The sequence below is a fragment of the Bison bison genome, unplaced genomic scaffold (genome assembly GCF_000754665.1).
Source record: "Bison bison bison isolate TAMUID 2011002044 unplaced genomic scaffold, Bison_UMD1.0 scf7180017864325, whole genome shotgun sequence".
NCBI classification, from domain to species: domain Eukaryota; kingdom Metazoa; phylum Chordata; class Mammalia; order Artiodactyla; family Bovidae; genus Bison; species Bison bison.
In genome coordinates, this window is record NW_011494897.1 from 1,228,159 (window position 1) to 1,250,396 (window position 22,238).

General features: G+C 45.1%; 1 protein-coding gene across 1 annotated transcript in view; it reads right to left on the reverse strand.

Annotated features, from left to right (window-relative positions):
• The window catches only part of MARC2 (mitochondrial amidoxime reducing component 2), a gene marked incomplete at its 5' end in the record, with an annotated part of 43,165 nt that overhangs the window by 14,421 nt on the left and 6,506 nt on the right, over positions 1-22,238 (reverse strand). The window contains 3 exons of the mRNA XM_010853299.1: positions 6,195-6,335; positions 7,621-7,783; positions 15,789-15,962. Coding sequence (XP_010851601.1) covers positions 6,195-6,335; positions 7,621-7,783; positions 15,789-15,962 — 478 coding nt within the window. The remainder of the gene's footprint in view (positions 1-6,194; positions 6,336-7,620; positions 7,784-15,788; positions 15,963-22,238) is intronic.

Consider the following 22,238-nt stretch of genomic DNA (forward strand, 5'->3'; position numbering starts at 1 on the left):
TGGGATGGGAGACGGGGAGGGGGTTGGGATGGGAGACTGGGAGGTGAGAAACGCAGGATGCTGGCCCCGGAGAGCCGAGATGCATTTGAAAGGAATGATTTCAGTGAACCCAGAATCTTGTATCTTCCCATATGCAGAAAAAAGGATAAATTCCTTAACTTGAGGTATCTGTGTGTGTGTGTGTGTATGTGTTAGTCGTTCAGTCTTGTCCGACTCTTTGCAACCCCATGGACTGTAGCCCACCAGGCTTCTCTGTCCACGGGGTTCTCCAGGCAAGAATACTGGAGTGGGTTGCCATTTCCTCCTGCAGGGGATCTTCCCAACCCAGGGATCGAATTGTCCCTTATGTCCCCTGCACCGGCAGGTGGGTTCCTTACTGTTATGGCCACCTGAGATACCTGGTCTCCCTTAATTAACAATAATTTTTCCATGTTCAGACTACCTGACATTTATCGAAAACTTCTATACAACCTGAACACACACCTCCCACCCTCCCCCACCCCCACCCCTGTCTCCTAGGGGCAGTTCCCTCAGGGTCACTTGAAATGCTGTCTCTGGGGTCTGAAGTCCTAAAAATTCCCACCGAATAAAACATAACTCTCTGCTCCTAGGTTGTGACTATTTTTTAAGTCAACAGTGGAAATAAACTCTGAGTTTCAAACAACTAATTGAGGGACGAAAAGGCAAGGCCACATCATATAAAATCCTTTGTTGCTGTTGTTCAGTCGCTAAGTCAAGTCATGTAAAATGGAATCTCTAGAGTCTAGCCAGGACTTTTGACGAGCAATGTTCAAATGCAACACTGCAAGACGGTCATAGAGCCTGGCTCGCCTCCTGAAGAACCGCGACCTCCCAGAGGGTGTGACCAATAACACAGCTCCTGTATCTGGAAGTGACGGGTCTCTGGCGCCCGGGCCTGGAAGGAGCTAACAAGAGTAGACGCACTTCGCCACACGAGGGCGCTGCGGGCACAGGCATGCAAGCCCATCGGGCAGCCAGTGCAGAACCCTGCCAGCTCTCCTCAGCTTCCCAAGTACCTCTCCGTTCCATTTCTTTTTACAAGTGCTGATGAATTTCATATAGCAAAGCCACATAGCTGTGTAAAGCCGACCTCATGATTATCATATAAAGCGAGAAGCCTGAAATTTTCAGTTAGATTTCCTAGTTTACAAGACATTTAATCTGCTCTTAACGGGCTTCCCAGGTGACTCAGTGGTAAAGAGACACAGGTTCAGGCCCTGGATGCGGAAGATCCCCTGGAGAAAGAAATGGCAACCCACTCCAGTATTCTTGCCTGGAGAAATCCCATGGACAGAGGAGCCCGGCGGGCTACAGTCCATGGGGTCACAAAGAACTGGACACGACTGAGTGACTGCTGCTGCTGCTGTTAAGTCGCTTCAGTAGTGTCCGACTCTTTGCAACCCCATAGACGGCAGCCCACCAGGCTCCCCCGTCCCTGAGATTCTCCAGGCAAGAACACTGGAGTGGGTTGCCATTTCCTTCTCCAATGCATGAAAGTGAAAAGTGAAAGTGAAGACGCTCAGTCGTGTCCGACTCTTAGCGACCCCATGGCTGCAGCCTTCCAGGCTCCTCCATCCGTGGGATTTTCCAGGCAAGAGTACTGGAGTGGGGTGCCATCGCCTTCTCCGACTGAGTGACTACACAGAGCAGAAGAGGAGCTGAAGCTCTCTAGACTCTAGCTTCACATACTTCTGCCCCTCTTTCTCAGCCCCTCAAAGTCTCTGTGGCAAATAGTTCAAGTTACTGAGATGCAATCAAAAAATAAAGGTATAGGGAGATCCTCTTAAGTAAAGGCAGTAACACCATCGACAACTTCTTGAGGAACATGAATGTCTGACTGCTCCTCCATCCAGAACTTGTGTCTCCCTTGTGCTCATCATGTTGGCTTTTCTAAATCAGGACTAATTTCCCTGAGGTCCTTCGAGGTCCCCTAGCAAAGTGGGGATGTCATAAAAGTTCCCTGGAGGAGAACAGAGACCCCTATTTGAAAGGCATGCCATAAAGTGATGAGGGGAGCCCCTGTAGTCAACCATATGCATACAACACCAAGAGTGAACCCTAAGGCCAGCTATGGACTTTGGGTGATTATGATGTCAGTATAGATTCATCCTTGGCTAAAAAATGCCAAGTGAGTGATGCTGATACCAGGGGAGGCTACATATGGGGGGCTAGAAATAGATGGGAAATGGTCACTGAGATAAGAAGCACTGGTCAATTTTATTATTTTATTTAAATATTTATTTGTATATTTATTTATTTGGCTGTGTAGGGTCCCAGCTGCAGCACTCAAGATTTTCTTTGTATCATGGGAGATCTTTCGTTGAGGCTCACAGACGCTCTAGTTGTGGCACACGGGATCAGTTGTTCCAGGGCATGTAAGGATCTTAGTTCCCCAACCAGGGATCCAACCCGTGTCCCCTGCATTGCAAGGCGGATTCCTAACCACTGGACCACCAGGGAAGTCCCAGTTTTATTATTTTTTAAACTTCATTGCTCCACATTCCCAGAATTCAAGCATACCACACCGGCCCAAAGGAAACTGCTTTTTTAAAAATCTGCTTAATATTCTGAATTACATAGAAAAAGTACAAAGTGCTTTGGGTCCCAAAGAGTAAATGTTGCGCAATGCATCCTCCTATTGCTCTATGATTTTGCAATAAATAATGGCCTGGATTTTTGCACTATGCTTAGGTTTGCTGTATGTTTATTATTAGTTGGTCTATGAAATATTTAAGTGCATTATCATTTTACATTAATATTTAACAGAGTCCCGCTAACTGGAAGGGTTATAGATGGTGCCAGGTAGACAGGTGAGTGCATCAGGCCCTTAACTCTTGGGCTTTTTAATTTAAAGGAGAATAAATCAACCCCATTAGCATCATTTTATAGTAAAGATTTTCTTAATATGCATTTCCAAAGGACTCTTCTATTCAAATAAGAATACTCTTCCTTATGTACTATTTCTGTAAGCCTATCACAATGCAGGAAAAAAACAACAAATGGACTTTGGAGTACAAGGTCACTTAACATTTTTTAAACTGAAAAAAGCAAGGCTCCACCCACTCAAATTGCCTAAGCAAATATAATTTGGCTTACATCAGCTCGGTTCAGTTTGACATGTTAGAGGTGAGCCAAAAATTCTTAGTTGGCAAGTTACAGGAAAGCAAAAATTCTTGAGCCAGGAATGGGAGTATCTTTTCTTCTTCTTCCTCTGGTTCAAGATCTTATACTAAAACTAATATCTTTAGTGGAGACAAATCAAGAAAAATTGTATTCCCTAAAAGAAAGTGTCTCAGCAAAGAATGGGCCAGTTTTACAGGAGTCCTGTGCAAGAATTTTTGCTTCATGGACTAATTTCTGATCCGTCTTCAGCATTATCAATACTGAGTCTCATTTCATTCTGTATTTAACAAGTATCTAATGACTCTGAACTTCTGCACCCTCTATTCATCAGCACAGAAAAACAGAACAGGGGAGAAATAGGCGGGTTTACTGGGAATGTCTCTGGAAAGGCTTGAGCCTCAAGCTCTGGACCCTTTTGAGACCCTGCACTTAATCTTGGTTTTGTTATTTTCTTTTCATAAAGAGCCCCCTCAAATTGTATCCATTCAGGTGACACCAAATTTGGGTTATTCCTGGGGGAGAAACCAAGTCTCTTCCATCAGGCGGCTGATGCCCAGAGTATGTCAGCCCTGTTTCTCCCACCCCCTCTGTCACCCTTGCCCCCCCCCCTCTCCTAAATCAGCACTTTCCTGGGCACTGTTTGCACAAGAGTCACCCGGGATGGTGCTGCCCACACAGTCACGGGCCTGATCGTAATTCTGACCCAGGTTTCAGGTAAGGCGGGCTGATCTCCCTCTGGGGACGAAGCATGGCACGGATGTTTCTGCCTCAGTTTCCCTAACTTTCCAAGCACTTTCTAGAGAGCTGCCCAGGGTAAAATCGTGCAGCTCGCAGTATCATGCAGTTTGGTCATATTTGTTGGGTCTGTGAAAATAATAATTACTTCCTCATTCAAAATCATTACCAACTCTTCCTTATCCACAATATAAAATCTAAACTCCTGGGACTTCTCTGGTAGTCTAGTGGTTATGAGTCCACCTTGTGATGCAGAGGACACGGGTTCAATCTCTGGTTCTGGGAACTAAGATCCACATGCTATGGGGCAACTAAGCCTGTGTGCTACAACTAGAGAAAGCCCTTGGCCGCAATGAAGATCTAGTGCTGCCCAAAAAAAAGATTTTTTACTTTATAAAAAATAAAATTCAACCTCCTCAGCATGGTGGCCTCTAGCAAGCTCCAGGTCCAGCCACCTCATACCACTTCTCCTCTACCTGCAGCGTCCCTGTGATTCTGAAATGACCCCAGGCACCCTTGATGTAACAGCCTGTGCTGCTTTTAGGCCTTCTAACTGGTGGCCTCCTTTACCCACCGTGACCCTTGCTCCCCGTCACCAGCACACACAACAACACACTTCACAGCACAGCTCCTGGGTAGCTTGATCTGACCCCTCTCTGCTCCCACTCCTCCCTTCTCCAGGCAGGTGTAGGCACTTCTAAGCATCCTTGGCCCCTGATAAGTACGTGCATTAAAGCTCTCCTCATGCTGGCCTGCCATTGCCTCCCAGCCATTCCTCCCCTATCAGGAAATTCTGAAGGGCAGGGTCTGTATCTTTTCATCGCTGTATCCAAGATTCTTATTATGGGCCACAGTGCCAGTCAATTAAAAAAAATCATTTTTAATTAAAAAATTTAATTAAAATCAATTAAAATTTTTTTAACAAATGTAGAGAGGGATTCAAGATATTAGATAACAAACAACAGGATAATATCAACAAGTAGACAACTTCTGTATACCCTAGTTATTGCTTTTATTATCAAATGAAGTATCTTCATGTACGAGGATTATACTAGCCTCCGTGCAAAGGTTTATCCTAAAGAACAACATTTACCAGCAAATGGGGCACATTTTACTCACACAGAAGGATGCGGGGATCAACCAAGGGAGCAAAGAATTGAGAAGGTACTTAAGATCCTCTAAAAATTAGCTTCTTGGGATCTCTCGATTGGAATCAACATCTCCACTCCTCAGAAGCTGGAGCTGTAAGTCCTGGGTTCTAATCCAAAGCCACTACTTCCATGCCTAACAAGTTGTGTAACACCTGCAAGCTTCTGTTCCCTTATAAAAAGGAGAAAATAGTATAGACTTCACAGCACTGTCCTAAGGAACAAATAGAGTAATTTGCATGACGCCGTCCATTGATTCTGTGTCTGGTACCCAGTAAACAATGAACGAATGGTTGCTGTTATTTCCAGTGCTTATAAAGTTAAGCTTTATAATACAATCCTGATGTTTAATAGGATTCCTAGTACTTGTTATTACAGAGCAACATACAACTATATATATTTCACATACAAGTCACAGGTACAAAGAGCTGATGTGGTTGTCCTTTTAGGGCTAAAAGGGGCTGAGTCTTCGTAGGGTGAAAATTTCTAGTTTCAACCACATAGCAGAGCATATGAGTCCTCTGGGAGATAATTCAGGCCACAGAGTGACATGTCTCCAGGTTGTGGTTTACAAGTAATCTCCTGTATCCTCCTGGCCTCCACTCTGGGGTCTGGAGCTTTCAGAAGTCTCAAATCTTTCAGCGCTCCTGGATGGTACAGGTACATTTTTTTTTTCCGTGTAGCTATCTCTGAGCTGTGGTTATCAATACACTCTAGCCTAGTTCCATTGTTGTTGTTTAGTTGCTCAATCTGACTCTTTGCAACCCCATGGACTGTAGCCTACCAGGCTTCTCTGTCCAAGTAATTTCCCAGGCAAGAGAGTTGTAATTTTTTTCTCCAGGGGATCTTCCCCACCCAGAGATGAAACCTGCCTCTCCTGAGTTGCAGGCGAATTCTTTATTGCTGACCCACCAGAAAAGTCCCAGTCTAGACCCAGTCTTGCTAGTTTGGGAGTTCCAATTGCTGGCTTTGGGGCCTGAGCAGTAAAGGGTGAGCAGCGCCCCCCGGAGGCCAGCGAGGAGATAGCGGCAGCAATAAGTGAACCACTCCACGCAAGACGCAGGCGAATCTCTCAAACCACCAACCTGGCCATCCTCAGAGAGTCCGACTTGGCGCTGACCCGGGGGCACCTCTAGACATTATGCATAAAAGCAGAGAGCCGCTTACCTCCTCAAAAGCACTGCAGCCTGTCACCACGATATTTGGCCTGAAATTGTTTATTTTCACTTTCTTCTCCATCCTGGTATTCAGATCGGCCAGGGAGGCTTCCGACAGGATCATGACGGGGCTGCAGTCCGGGTAGGCCACCTGCGCCAAGGACACAGCACCGTCAGGCCTCGCTGCCCGTGGAACGGGCTCAGCCCAGCCGCCAAGCTAGGTGAAGCCCAGAAGCCGACCCACCAGAGTGCAGAAGGGGTGAGCTGTGTTCAGGAGGGAGAGGTGACTCCACGGGCTTGGAAACGGCCGGATCAGCGCCGGAGCAGGGTTCCTGCCCCCAGCCCCCACCCCCACCCCAGGGGCGCAGATGGGGCTCCCTGTCCACACACAGAAAGCAGCAGGGCCAATGCTACCCTGCAGCCCCATTTCTTGCTCCTCACTCCCGCCCAGGAGCCTCTGCCACATCACCACCACCATCACCAGACAGGGGAAGGGTCTGCTGCCAATCAGCTCTGCTCTAGCCCTGGTTTCCTTTAGTTGCGCCATTCACTCCTGTGCATTTAGTAAGCACCACCTATGCATCAGACACTGTTCTAGGAGGGGAAATAGCGTGAATACAGCAGATAAAACCACCTGCATTCAAGGAGCTTATAGTTCAGGGATCGTGGGGAGAGACACCCCGAGATGGATTTTGAGCCTCATCTCACTGCAGAATCAAAGCCTTTGGTTTGGGGGCTGTAGCTGACTCAGGGGAGGTGAGGTGCCTTTTAAACACCAGAAATGATCACACCTCACTGACTGTGAAGGGTGGACTTGGATAAACTCTGCTTCTGTGATTTTAGAAGACCTGGATTTAGAAAACCTCATGGGGTCACACAGAGTCAGACACGACTGAAGTGACGTAGCAGCAGCAGCATGGACAGGGGAGCCTGATGGGCTACAGTCCATGGGGTCACAAAGAGTCGGACACGACTGAATGACTGAGTACATAAGCACATAAACCTCACTTTGGCCTGCCAGCTCATCTTCTCTGTCCTCGACACCTGTCCAGGTAGCGCCCTCAGAAGCCCCCTGGGTCACCCCTTAGTTCTGTTCAGTTCAGTCGCTCAGTCGTGTCCTGCTCCTTGCAACCCCACGGACTGCAGCACACCAGGCTTCCCTGTCCCATCACCAGCTCCCGGAGCTTGCTCAAACTCATGTCCAGCAAGTTGGTGATGCCATCCAAGCATCTCATCCTCTGTCATCCCCTTCTCCTCCTGCCTTCAACCTTTCCCAGCATCAGGGGCTTTTCCAATGAGTCAGTTCTTCAAATCAGGTGGCCAAAGGATTGGAGCTTCAGCTTCAGCATCAGTCCTTCCTAACTGGAGCCCCAAAGGAGGCTCTTTGTGGGCCCAGAAGGAAACCGGAAGGGAAGGGCAGCTCCCCGCAAGCTCACCTGGTAATTCTTGTCCAAAGAAGGGAAAATTTCATTTGACGCTCTTGCCTTCATGTTCTTTTCAAACTGAACCAGCCTGAACGCGTCCGTTTTCAAGAAGCTGGTGAACCACTGAGCAGCCTCGTCGCCACAGTCCCTGCCCTGGATGTCAAGACCAAACACCCTGGAAAGGTCACAGAGAGCAGGGGGTTTACATTCGTACCTCAACACACTGAGTGGTGGGGTCAAGGTGGAAGAGCTGGGCTGCTGGGATCTGACTATCCTGGGAGACGGTGAGTGGTCCGTGGGCCAAAACTGGGCAGAAGCAGAGCGGGAGGGAGCAGGGAAGAACCCGTAAGATGCTCACAACTCATGCAGTTACAAGCTGAAATACCGATTTTGTTTCAAGAGGCTGGGCTGGAGCCTGATGCTCAGCTTCGGGATGCCTAGGCTGCTGGTCCACAGACCACACTTTGAGTCACAAGGATTTAGGATGCTTCAGAAAGGGAGAGGGACCATGGTGTGGTAGAAACGCCCTGAACTTGGAGTCTGGTAGACCTGGTTCAAACTGGAACTCTACCCTCTCTAATCTTATGACTTTTAGCAAATCATTAAACTCCTCTGACCTTCTGTCTCAGTTACAAATTGGAAATAATAATATATTACCTGCTTCACAAAGTGGACACAGGTTCCACCAGATAATGAAGTAGTCTTCAAGGATTTTTTTGCTTGAGCGGCCTCAAAAGATAAAAGCTATATACCTCCCCCACTAAAAAAAGCTATGTACCCCTCACAGAATTGCAAGTTGACATGTAAACTTTTCTTCTTTTTTTTTTTAACTGAAATATAGTTGATTGACAATATTGTGTTAGTTTCAGATATAAATGATTGAGTTATATATATACTTTTCCAGGTTATTTTCCACTACAAGTTACACAAGACATTGACTATAGTTCCCTGTTTTATGGGCTTTCCAAGTAGCCATAAAGAATCCACCTGCCAATGCAGGAATTCAATCCCTGGGTAAGGAAGATCCCCTGGAGGAGGAAATGGCAACCCAATTCAGTATTGTCACCTGGATAAGTCCATAGACAGAGAAGCCTGATGGGCTACGGTCCAGGGGGTCACGAAGAGTCAGACATGACTGAGCAGGCATGCACTGTGCGTGTCCCTGTTTTATACAGCAAATCCTTGTTGCTTATCTATTTTATGTATTGTAGTTCATATCTGTTCATCTCAGGCTCTTAATTTTTCCCTCTCTCCTTCACTTTCCCCTTGGGAAACAATAAGCTTGTTTTCTATGTCTGTGTTTCTGTTTCTGTTTTGTATATAGATTCATTTGTATTATATGTTAGATTTCACATATATGTGATAGCATATAATATTTGTCTTCCTCTGTCTGCAGTTCACGGGGTCACAGAGTCAGACACAACTGAGCGACTGAACTGTCTGACTTACTTTACTTAGTATGATTTTCTCTAGGTCCATCTGTATTTTTTATAAGTTTAATTTATTATGAAAGATTAAATTTCCATTGAATTGTAAATATTAACATTTAAAGTAAAATTATATCATAATTTATATGTCATATCTTAATATTATAAATACATATAAATTATATTAAAATAAAATAAAATTATGCTTTTAAAAGCATGCAATGGAATTCAAATGCCAGGGAAGTTTGATAGCTATTTTTAAAAACTATTTTTAATAATACATGATTAAGTCCTGGGTGTTCATTGGAAGGACTGATGTTGAAGCTGAAACTCCAATACTTTGGCCACCTGATGGGAAGAGCTGATTCATTTGAAAAGACCCTGATGCTGGGAAAGATTGAGGGCAGGAGGAGAAGGGGACGACAGAGGATGAGATGGTTGGATGGCATCTCCAACTCAATGGACATGGGTTTGGGTGGACTCCGGGAGTTGGTGATGGACAGGGAGGCCTGGCGTGCTGTGGTTCAGGGGGTCACAGAGTCGGACATGATTGAGCAACTGAACTGAACTGAACTGAAGGACTTCTTTTCTGGCCCACATTTTAAAAATTATTTTCAAATTTTTTCCCAGTCTAGGACTCCCCCAGTGGTCCAGTGGTTAAGATGCCATGCTTCTGCTGTAGGAGGCATGGGTTCCAACCCCGGTTGAGAAAGTTTCACATGCTACCTGGGGCAGCCAAAGGGAAAAAAAATGTTTTCCTAGTTTTATTGAAACATAATTGACATACAGCACTGCGTAAGTTCAGGGTATAGAGCATAACGACTTGACTTACATGTATTGTGAAATGATTACAAGTTTAGTTAGCAGTCCTCATCTCATATTTTTTTTAAGGTCTTTTTTTCTTATGATGAGAACTCTTAGGATTCACTGTCTTCACAGATGGAATGAAAGAAGTCGATTTATAATAATTCCACTCATCCTTTGAATCGTTCTATGATCTTTGGCATTTAGTAATCATTCATTAAAAGTGTTTTTAATAATTTATCAGCAACAATTTGACTAGACGGGCCTTCATTTTAGCGTAAGACAAAGACTTTGAATCACCATCTTGTGCAATGACTTTACTCCCATCATTAGAAAGATTCTCCTTTAGCAATACCAGTATTCTTTTATTGTCTTGGCCCCACAGGTTTTTCCCTCCCAGGGCTGTGCTCTCTACCAAGACAAGGGATGGGCAAGCCTTTCCTCTGTGCCAAGGAGAGGTGGAGAAGAGAATTTGCCCCCTGCAGGTAATATCACAGCCGGAGAGAGAACCTATAAGATTCAAGGATCTGGAAACTGACTCCCTTAAAGGGATCCCAGCCCTCACGTACCACAGGAGGTGTCTGCTTCCCTGTGAGTGCCTCCTCCAGTCTGAAGGCCCCTGGGGTGATGGATGTGAGGGAATCCGAGATGGACCGTGAGATGCTCCCCGAGGCCCACACCTTGTCTAATGGCTAGACTCACCCCACCTACTGTCAAATCTCCATGCAGTTCTTCTGAAGTTTCTTGGACCTTTGCCTTCTCTCTAAACGCTCTTCTTGGAGCCACTGTTTGGACTCTGACTAACCCCTGCTCCAACCCCATGGTCCTCTCATGATCCTCTCCCTCACCGCCTTCAGCCTTTCCCCTAAAACTCTCCTCCACCAGTTTACTACTCTGTACAGATCTGCTCCCCGGGCTGAGTGCTTCCTTCAACCCCCTTCAGGACAGCCCTCCTGCGTAAGTGCACACACTTCCACCCACTCCGGTGAGCCTAGTGCGGGCTCTTTGAGAAGCAGAGAGCACCCAGCAGGTCAGGGGAAGACTGATTATCCAGTGCCCCTGAAAGTTACCCCCAACTGATCCTTCCTCCCTCCCCTCCCTGCTGCAGACTCTACCCTTCTGTCATCCCACCTCCTGCAATTCTCTCCGAATTTTATGAAAAGTTCACTTTCTTCCATATTTCTAAATGAAATGTTCTATCATCACCACCCCACAGAAAAGAACCGCATCTCCCTGAGTGAGCATAACAGAACTACATTAGTTAGTAATCTAATTTAGTTCAGGGTTGAAGGTAAACAACTCTGAATATTTAACGGAAGGACTGATGCTGAAGCTGAAGCCCCAATACTTTGGTCACTTGATGCAAAGAGCCAACTCGTTAGAAAAGACTCTGATGCTGGGAAAGGTTGAAGGCAGGAGGAAAAGGGGACAACAGAGGATGAGATGGTTGGATGGCATCCCTGACTCAATGGACATGAGTTTGAGCAAACTCTGGGAGATAGTGAAAGACAGGGAAGCCTGGCATGCTGCAGTCCATGGGGTCACACAGAGTTGGACACGACTGAGCGACTGAACAACAACAAGGTTAGTGATCTACTAATTCATAAAGCAAAATAACTCACTAAAAATATTTGAGAAGACATAAAAGCTTGAATGGAGTTTTACAAAGAAAATCTAGGCAGTTTTACTGGAAAGTTTCACCAATAATAAAGGATAAAAACTATCAAATGTAAATAGAAAAAAATTTTAATTGTCGTCACTTAAAATAGGACAAAGAGATCAGATGTCTAGGACTCAATCTAACAAGAGATGTACAATTCTATTATAGAGAAAATTATGAAATTTTGTTAAAGAAATGAAATAAGACACAAATAAGGGAGAAAAGATAACACAGTCATGGATAGAGAGGCTATGGACAATAAAGATGATAACTATGTGAGACATCATTTATTTAAGGGCCTGCTATGAATCAGGCACTCTTGAAATAAATAAATAAATTCATTTCAATTTGCCCTAAATGGAGCCTCAAATTCAGTGCAATTCCAATCAAAATCCTAAAAGGATTTTACATGGAATTTGACAAGTTGATTCTAAAATTTGTAGGAAGAAATTCCCTGGCAGTCCAGAGGTTGGGACTCTGCACTTCTACTACAGTGGGAATGGGTTCGATCCCTGCTTGGAGAACCAAGATCCTGCCTTCCACACAGTGAGGCCAAAAAAATAAAATAAAAACAATAACAATGTCCCATTGATTAAAAAATAAAAGTGTGAAGTCCAAGGATAGTCAAGACACTTGGAAGATAAAATAATGAGACTCATCTTACTCAATATCAAGATATAAAGTTAAAGAAATTAAGACAGTGACGGATAGGATCAGGAATGGATACAGAATCCAGTGCAAAGGAGAGAGAGCTCAGAAAATAACTGACACTTCCTAAAGAAGCAAGTGGCTCAGTGGTAAAGAAGCAGGAGATGCAGATTCAGTCCCTGGGTAGGGAAGATCCCCTGGACATGGAAATAGCAACCCACTCCAGTATTCTTGCTTGGAAAATCCCATGGACAAAGAAGCCTGGTGGGCTGCAGTCCATTGGATTGCAAGAGTCAGACATTACTTTTGCAACAGCAAAAGATCTTAAGATGCCACAATGCAGGTGGCATTATAGATCACTGGGAAACAAACGATTGTTCAATAAAATACTGGAACACTTGATAACTGTATAAGAAAATCAAATTGAATTTCTACCTCAAATCACCATCAAAAATCAACAATAAAAAACAAGTAAATAAACTTTAGATGCAAAAACATAAGTAAGAAAGGCAAAACTTCAATAGTTTTAGAAAAAGAATAGCAGGAGAATTTTTTATAACTTTGGAATAGAGTATATTTCTTAAGACACATAAAAAAGGGCTAATTCCCCCCCAAAAGGTTAATTACTTTGAATATCATAAAATTTTAAATGTCTATTTTTCAGAAGATATCATAAAAAAGATTTAAAAAATCACAAAGCAGGATTTTGCATCTCTTATAATTGACCAAAGATTTGTATAGATCCAACCTAAAGAACTCCCCATCAATAGGGAAAACTTGGGCATGAAACATAAAAAATAATTTCATAGACAAAAAGAACACAAGGAACCAACAACTATAAAGAAAAAATATTTAGCCTCCAGATTTTAATGGAATGCCTAGAAATGCAAATTAAAACCACAAAGAGATACCACCTAATTCATTTTAAAGATACTTGCAGAATTAAAAATATAAGAAAAGCCAGATGATGAGGACTGGTAACAAATCTAATTGATGAGGACATGAGGCAATGAACCCTTACTCTGATGAGGTATAAATTGGTACAATTTTGGGAACCGATTAGGTATTTCCTTATCAAAATTAACATGCAGATACCCAATGACTCAGTAATTCTACTCCTAAGCTCATGCTCTAAAGAATTAAAGATATGTACAAAAACGTTCTTAGGACAGTTTTCATATTAGAAAAAAAAACTGCAAAATGACATGAGTTAATGGAGAAGAGCAGAAAGAAGTTATAGCAAAGTCATACAGTGGAAACTACACAGCAGTGAAAAAACTCAACTATAGCTTCCAGCCACAAGCCACAGATGAATCTTATAATGTTGAAAAGAACAGGCAGCTACAGAAGAATACATATTGCGTAATGACATTTTATAAACTTGAAGCAAAACTTAACCATATATTATCTAGGAGCACATCCATATATAAAAAGGAGAGTAGCAGGAACCAGGAGAAAAAGAAATTCGGGACCCTGGTTTCTCTGAGGGGCAGGACATCATGAAGGTACTTGAAATAAATCCATTCATGTTGTATTTCCTAAGTTGGGTATGGTGCTACAGGTGTTTGTTTCAGTATTATGTTTTATAACTTACATATACTTTATGTGGGGCTTCCCTGATAGCTCAGTTGGTAAAGAATCCGCCTGCAATGCAGGAAGGAGACCCTGGTTCCATTTCTGGGTCGGGAAGATCCGCTGGAGAAGGGTTAGGTTACCCACTCCAGTATTCTTGGGCTTCCCTTGTGGCTCAGCTGGTAAAGAATCCACCTGCAATGCTGGAGACTTGGGTTCAAATCCCTGGGTTGGGAAGATCCCCTGGAGAAGGGAAAGGCTACCCACTCCAGTATTCAGGCCTGGAGAATTCCACGGACTGTGTAGTCCATGGGTCACAAAGAGTCGGACATGACTGAGCGACTTTCATTTCCATACTTTATGTAGATTCCTCACATATCAAATATTTAATTATATGATATTGTCAGTGGTCAATATATCTCATAATGGAATGAAACCCAGCTGGAGAAATTTCTTCTTCAAAGCAAACTATTACTTTAGTTATATATTAAAAAAAAAAAAAAAAACTTCTGTTGGACTGTCCAGGTTTTAAGTCATTTCTTTCTCACACCTGAAAATACGTTTGGACTTTTAAGACATCAATCGTTCATAAATCATGATAATTAAGAAGCCCTACTGCTCTACAATCACTCTCAAAAAATAAAACAACACCACATAAGGTGAATAGGGAAAGCTGGTTAAAGAAACTAACAATGAAAGTTAATCAAATCCATGACACTGCATCCCCATCCCTATGGTTCTGTTAAGGAATCTCCTTTACTTTTTCTGAGCTTGGTCTCCTCATTTGTAAAGTGTACTGATATCTGCCTCATAAACTTACTGAGATAATTAACTGAAATACTGTAGTCAATGAATGATTGCTTCAGGCTTTCAAAACTCTAGAACCTGGAGTGATGGGTTTCAGTTCAGACACTTTGCTAATAAAAGCACACCATGAGGGTACAGGGAGCATTCCAAGACTCTCCAATTTCCACATGCTGAGAATTCTCAGGTGGTTACAAAGGGAGCACCCATGACAAGTGTCTAAACCTCTAGGAAACGCCCTGCTAGCACAGGATAAGACCTTGAAAAGTCATGCAACTGGATGGCCCTGCAAGGGTCCCACAGACTGAAAGGAAGCCCAGGCTTGAGGTGCCTGTCTGGCCAGAGGTCAAATCTCATACCTCCTGATGCCTTAGTCTCAATCTCAGACCTCAGGGGCCACAAGAGTCAGCAGGAAAAGCCTCAGCATCCATATCATTCAACCCAGAGATACAGGCGGGAACATCTCCACTAATGAATGCCCTTGTCTGCCTGGCAATTCTGAATAGAAGTCCCTGCTACTTGAACAAAAGGAGACAAACCCTAAAGACTGGCCCTCTGTATCCTCTCTATATTCGTATTACTTTTTCTATTTTTGATGCTTTGATATCTTGGGACTTGGTGACGCTGAAGGAACTCCCCCTTCCAGGGCTAACCAATTCAGAGAGATAGTGAAACACTGGGCTTTCATATGCAAACCAGCCAATCCAAAGTCCTCACTCCAACCACCTCCCCCGTGGCATTTTACACCCTGGCCACCTTCCCCTGCTCTAATCACCAGTGTCAGATACCAGACAACCAAGGACAGCCCCTGTGCCCCAGGGCCAATTTTCCCAGAGCCTGCAGAAACCAGAATAAAGAGTCTTGCAGTTTCCTCTGCCCTCTCTGCCTCCTGGCAGACCCCGGTATTTCCCCATGTGGTCCTGCATGGCATGGGCCTCTGGTTTCTAGGCATGTGTGAATATTAAAAAAAACATCATGACAGTCATTTCTGTGTCTGCATGTCTTGCCGTATCTGATGAAAGCAAATCTAAATATCCTTAATGCAGTATTCTATTTCACTGTGTGATCTATTTCTATTTCACAAATGTGATCAAGCACTCACACTTGACCACTGGCTTGATCCCCAAATAGACTAGACTTCTCTTAAATATTTCCTTTACCAGTTTCATCATCTACTGTACAAAGTGTAGCAAAGTGGAGCACAGGGAAGAGCCTAAATGGAAATGAGTCCTGGCACAGGTCCCCGGAGCCCCAGAGCAGAGCACCTGCAGTCATGGAGCTTGTTTGAAGAAAGCAGTTTGGTCGGCAAAACCAGCTGGTCCATGCCTGGAGCCCTGAGGATCAGGCAATCGTCCTCATAGGTGATGGAGACCAGCACAAGCTGAGGTTCCTGCCGGCCAGTCACCATGTGTCCATCTTCCTTTATCACCAGCCAAAACCTGCCAAGAAACAAATAAGGGCACACTCAGAAAAGCCTTTGCCACCCACTCCAAAGCTCCCCTCTAGCTTTCTATTTCATCAAAACCCTCCCTCTTGGGGACTTCCCTGGTGGTCCAGAGGCTGAGACTCCAAGCTCCTAATGCAAAAGACCTGGGTTCGATCCCTAGTCAGGGAACTAGATCCCACATGCCGCAACTAAGAGTTTGCATGCAGCAACTAAAGATTCCAGGTGCCGCAACTAAGACTCGGAGCAACCAAATAAACATTAAAAAAAGAAAAAAAAAACTCCCTCTGCCCCCACTCAGGACCCAGCAATTTCTAGACAATATCCAAGTCTAGCCAAATTTTTTTGGTCCAAGAGATGGTGCTACCCCCGACCCCAAAAGGAGTTTGTTTGGTACAAAGAACCCTGGGAAAGAGCATCTGGCCAAAGTATGAAAATCCCCAGTCCCCAAAATCCTGGTGAGGCTGGTGTAGGGACCTCCTCTGCTGCTAGGGCTCATACATTGCTCACTTTGGGACTGTGTTTTGGTCAAAGACTTCCCTGGTTAAAGCAAAAGGTCTTCCAAGTCTTTCTGCTGTGGAACAAGAGGGAACTGACTAAATGACTACTGGTCCAGGTGGACTGAAACTCTAGACAAAGGTCTTAAATGTGTGTGACTCCAACGGATGCAAACCAGCCTCTGCTGGGTTTAACTTGCTGGGACATGTGGACCTTGATCAGGAAACCCGTAAACAGCCTTTCTTCTTCATGCACACGTTAAAACTTATATAAAGTTATAAACCAATGCCATGTCTGTATGTGTGTACTCAGTCACTCGGTTGTGTCCAATTCTTTGAGACCCCATGGACCATTTTTAAAAAGAAAGAAAATGTGGTATATCTATATGACAGAATATTATTTAGCCCTAAAAAGAAGGAAATTCTGCGATTTTTAGACAACATGGATGAAACTTGAGGGTATTAATAGTAAGTGAAGTAAGTCAGACAGAGAAAGATAAATACTGCATAATCTCCCTTGTAAATGAAATTTAATAAGCTAGGAATTGCTGGAAACAGAAAGTAGGGCACTTCCCTGGTGGTCCGGTGGCTAAGACTCCACGTTCCCCATGTGAGGGGCCCAGGTTTGCTCACTGGTGGGGGAACCGGATCCCACATGCCACAACCAGGACCTGGTGCAGTAAATATTTTACAAAGAAAGTAACGGAGAGGAGACTGGTGGCTGCCGTGGGGTGGGGGAATATGTGACCACCTTCAGGCAGTCAAAGGGTACAAACTTCGAGCTCCAAGGGGAAAAAAATGTCTGTAATGTACATTATGACATCTCTAGTTAATAATACTGTATTTACACTTGAAAATTGTTAAGAGAGAAAAATCTCAAATGCTCTCATGATAACAACAGCGACACAATGGAAATTATGTGCGGTGAAGGATGTGCTCATTAGCCTTATTACGGAAATCATTTCACAATATATGTGCGGATCTAATCATCACGTTGTACACCTGAAACTTACTCAATGTTATATTTGAGTTATCTCAGTAAAGCTGGAGAAAAAAAAAATGACTTACGCAATTCATGTGTTAGATAAGAACTCATCCTCTGGACAGTCCCCACCCCCCACCCCACCTTCTGTTCGGCTCAGCTTTCACACTCTGTGTATCACATCCAGGGAGAGAGTGGGGTGCAGAGTGAGCTGAAGAATGGAATGTTAGGCTGGGTATGCTCTTATCTATAGTAATGCATATACTGACATTTTGGGTTATACCACACACACGAGTCGATTCCTCAGTGTGCCGCCCCTAGGGAAAATGAGTTTCAACGTCACTGTTTCAGACAGAACAAGAGCAGTGGGTGAGGAACTCTGCAGACTCGGATGAGTGAACCACCACTGAAAGCTGACGCCTCCCACACGTGAGCAGGATAAAAAAGATAGCCCCTGCTGGAATGAGGGAGACATTTCAAAATATGCCTGGAGCCAGCTGGAATGGTGAGATAACCTGGTGAGCCAGGTCTCTGCCCTCTCTGACTCTGGCAGGGAGTCTTCTCTCTGGAACCTCCCCTTCAGACAACCCATCCCTGTTCAAGTGCTGGATAACTTGCCTCCAAGCCGGCAGACACAGTCTGGGTCCTGAGCCCAGGTCCCCGGCACTCGTGCCGGTGCGAGGGTACGGCGGTGGCAGTGGTGGTGGTGCCGGAGCAAAGGCATTTGGGAACCGCTGTGGCTCCTCTCCCAGGAGCTGAGGATGCTGGGCAGTGCTAGGTCCCTGACCCTCTGAGGGGGCCTCCTTGTTTTTTTCCCCAGGCATCTTTGGCTTTCAGGGTTCCCTAGCCCGTTCACCTGCAGGGTGAGAGTGAGTTCTGGGACCCAGGGCTTTTCTGCCTACCTTGTCACAGCCCTGTGATGCTGGGAAAGATTGAGGGCAGGAGGAGAAGAGGGTGACAGAGGCTGAAATGATTGGATGGCATCAATGACTCAATGGACATGAGTCTGAGCAAACTCCAGGGGATGGTGAAAGACAGGGAAGCCTGGCGTGCTACAGTCCATGGGGTTGCAAAGAGTCGGGCACCATTTAGCAGCTGAACAACAACAATTCCCTCAGGGCTGGGCCGTATTCCTTGTTTCCAGCTTCACCCTTGGGCACAGAGTCCTGGGTGGCCCTGCTCTGATGAACCCCACCAAAGCCTGCACCTGAACTTCCAACATGGCCCACCCTGCTCTGAAACGAGCCTCCCTCTGAGAGCCCCACATGACCAGGCTTATCCAGACAGGAGTCACACACCCCCACGGACCATTATTTCTAAAAATCAGCCCTTCCCTGGGCCAAGTCTAACCTCCCATCTTTCTCCCCACTCGAAACCCTGCACTCTGGTTCTCAAGCCTCACCCCCAGCTTATTGTATAATCACCTGGGTGTTAATCACTGGGAGGGGGCAGAAGTGGTGGCTGGAAGTCCTGTGCTAACCTGCAATGGTTGGGGCAAGAGGCAACTTGCAAGCAGCCTGACCCTGGGACAAGACAACAGGTGGGGGGTGGCGGGGGGGAGGGGTGTATGCAAAGTGCCATCGGCAACACACACCAGCCACCCCTATCACCCTGTAACTGGAGGGATGCTATTTTTCACCTCTTGCACACAAATAATGACCTCTGCTCTGCCAGATGAGAAAGAAAGGATCTGTCTGCAGTGTGGATTTGATCATGACCCACTTTTCCTCACCTGCAACCCTGAAAGCCAGCACCTTTGTTTTACACAGAAAACACGAGTGTGTGGCATGAAGAGCATTGCAGAGCCCAGAACTAAGTCTCCAAAGGAACAGCGATGCCCTGAACAACCCACAGCAGTGTTCAGGGAGCAGAGTGCCAGACAGATGAAAAGTGTCATTTCTAAATGAACAGACTGGCCTGGGAAGTGGGAAGGACTGAGCCAGCAAAGGAAGGAAAACAGGAGCCCCACCACAGAGAGCTGGAGGGTAAAGGAAGGAGGGAAGGACACTTGGGATAATGAACTTAGGGGACTCAGGTCTCCAAGAGGGAATAGTCTGTGCAGAAGAAATGAAGGGCTGGCTTCATAAAGGGCTGGGGTGGATTTATCAATGGGTGAGACATTCGGCCAAGGAGGACAGCCCAGAATCTGTGCCAAACAGCCAGAGTCAGCATTTTTCTGGACAGTCTTGAAACCAGCTCAAAGCTCAGGGTGCTCAGGTCCAGCGTTCACAGACACGTTAAAGGCTTTGACTAGAACAGCTCTAGAAATTGAAGTCCCAGAGCACTTAGAGAGGAAGTGCTCAGTGTCTGAGAACAGTTCCAAAGACACGGGTTCAAAATGGAAATAAATCAAGGTGGCTTTTTCCTGCCTTCTAGACTCTTTGTAATTTCATGATGGAAATCTCAAGTCGGGAGAATAACAGCATTATAGCAGATTTCTTTCCAGTTTGTTTTCCAGTTTCAGTTATCGCTTAATAAATAAAATATAGATTAGACAGGGACTTGGAGATCATCAAATTCAACCTCTTTAGCCAATGAAAAACAGGCTCAGAAGAGGTTAAATGACTTCTCTGGAGGTCTCCTGAGACTTGCTGTGATCCTTGCCCTTGTAAATTACATACTGGCTTCACAGCAAGGGCATGAGTGTTGCCCTCAGAGATATCAGTTCAAATCCCTTCAGCATATAGTGGTCTTGTTGTGATAGATGGGCTCTAGGTTAGATAGTTACAACTGGCCTCCTGTTTGCATTTCACAGGGGCCCAAAGAAGTGGGCTGGATACTTACAACTGTTAGCATTTTCTAAGACAAGAGATAGGTGGGCTCCTCCTCACTAAAAGGGCTGCCTACACCCTATCTCTCCACATTGCTAATAACAAACTTTGTATCGGCATTTACAATTTCTGCCTCTGTGATAAATGCGTTTTTCACTGGGGGCAAAGATCCAGGGGAAAAATAGCTTCTAGCCTCTAGCCCTTGCTGGCCTGGTGGCTAAGATTCCTGATTCTCATCCAGGCTATCCAGGTTCAATTCCTGGGCTGGGAATTAAGATCTCACTTCACTGCCACCTCACTGAGATCACTGTGATCTTGGGTCAGATACTCATCCTTTCTGATGCCATTTCCTTATTTGCTAAGTGGACACAATATCTAGCCCACAAGATTGCTGGATGCTTGGGGCTGGTGCACTGGGACGACCCAGAGGGATGGTGTGGGGAGGGAGGAGGGAGGAGGATTCAGGATGGGGAACACATGTATACTAATTAAATAATTTAAAAAAAAAAAAAAAGAAACATGAAGTTTAAATTATATTATCTGTTGAAAGGTCTTAGTTCAGTGTCTGCTGAGAATCAACCACTGAATAAAAGTATTCCATCGCTTTTCCCTGCCTCACCCAGTCTCCACACCACACTATCCCATCTCAAGCATATATTGTTCAAAACAAGGGAACGCTCATACAGTTCCATCTATTTTCGGACGTCCACAGAGGCAGAAAATATTCTTTTTCCATGGAAGCCAGAATCACAGCAAAGTAGTGGCAACATGCAGTGGGAAACAATAGTTCTTCCTGATGAAAAGCGGACGCAGAGGCAAGCACTGACTCTCTGTGAAATAGCATCAGTGCTTCACGTGAAGAAGAAGGGTGCAGATGTGCAGCATGAGAATGTATGTCTTCACTCTGGCTCAAGTCTTCCCAGAAATCAGGAGGCTTTTCTAATCCGTCACACTTTAATCAGCTCAGATTCTTCTTAATGGTCCCAGAGAAAACCCTCTAATGATAGCATCAGAATCACCTAGGGAGACTTTAACACCTGAGAAATGGAGTATTTGCTGCCGTATCAGCAAATATGGATGTCAACAGGCGTGCTAAGTCACTTCAATCCTGTCCGACTCTTTGTGACCCTATGGACTGTAGTGCACCAGGCTCCTCTGTCCATGGGATTCTCCAGCCAAGAATATTGGAGTGGGTTGTCTGCCTTTTCTAGGGGATCTTCCCAACCCAGGAATGAAACCCGTATCTCTTACATCCCCTGTATTGGCAGGCGGGTTCTTTACCAGTCAGCAGCAATTTCAGCCCTCCGTTGTAAGCTGGTGAGCCCTAAGGGAACTCAGGAAGAATACCTGCCATGCAGCAACTCCCTTTGTGAGCCCTGAGGAACTCAGGGTCTAAAAATAGGATGCTGGCCCCAGATAGTCAGTCAGTCAGTCATTTCAGTCGCTCAGTCGTGTCCGACTCTTTGCGACCCCATGAATCGCAGCACGCCAGGCCTCCCTGTCCATCACCAACTCCCAGAGTTCACTCAGACTCATGTCCATCGAGTCAGTGATGCCACCCAGCCATCTCATCCTCTGTCATCCCCTTCTCCTCCTGCCCTCAATCCCTCCCAGTATCAGAGTCTTTTCCAATGAGTCAACTCTTCGCATGAGGTGGCCAAAGTACTGGAGTTTCAGCTTTAGCATCATTCCTTCCAAAGAAATTCCAGGGATGATCTCCTTCAGAATGGACTGGTTGGATCTCCTTGCAGTCCAAAGGACTCTCAAGAGTCTTCTCCAACACCACAGTTCAAAGGCATCAATTCTTCGATGCTCAGCCTTCTTCACAGTCCAACTCTCACATCCATACATGACCACAGGAAAAACCATAGCCTTGACTAGAGGGACCTTTGTTGGCAAAGTAATGTCTCTGCTTTTGAATATGCTATCTAGGTTGGTTATAACTTTCCTTGCAAGGAGTAAGCGTCTTTTAATTTCATGGCTGCAGTCACCATCTGCAGTGATTTTGGAGCCCAGAAAAA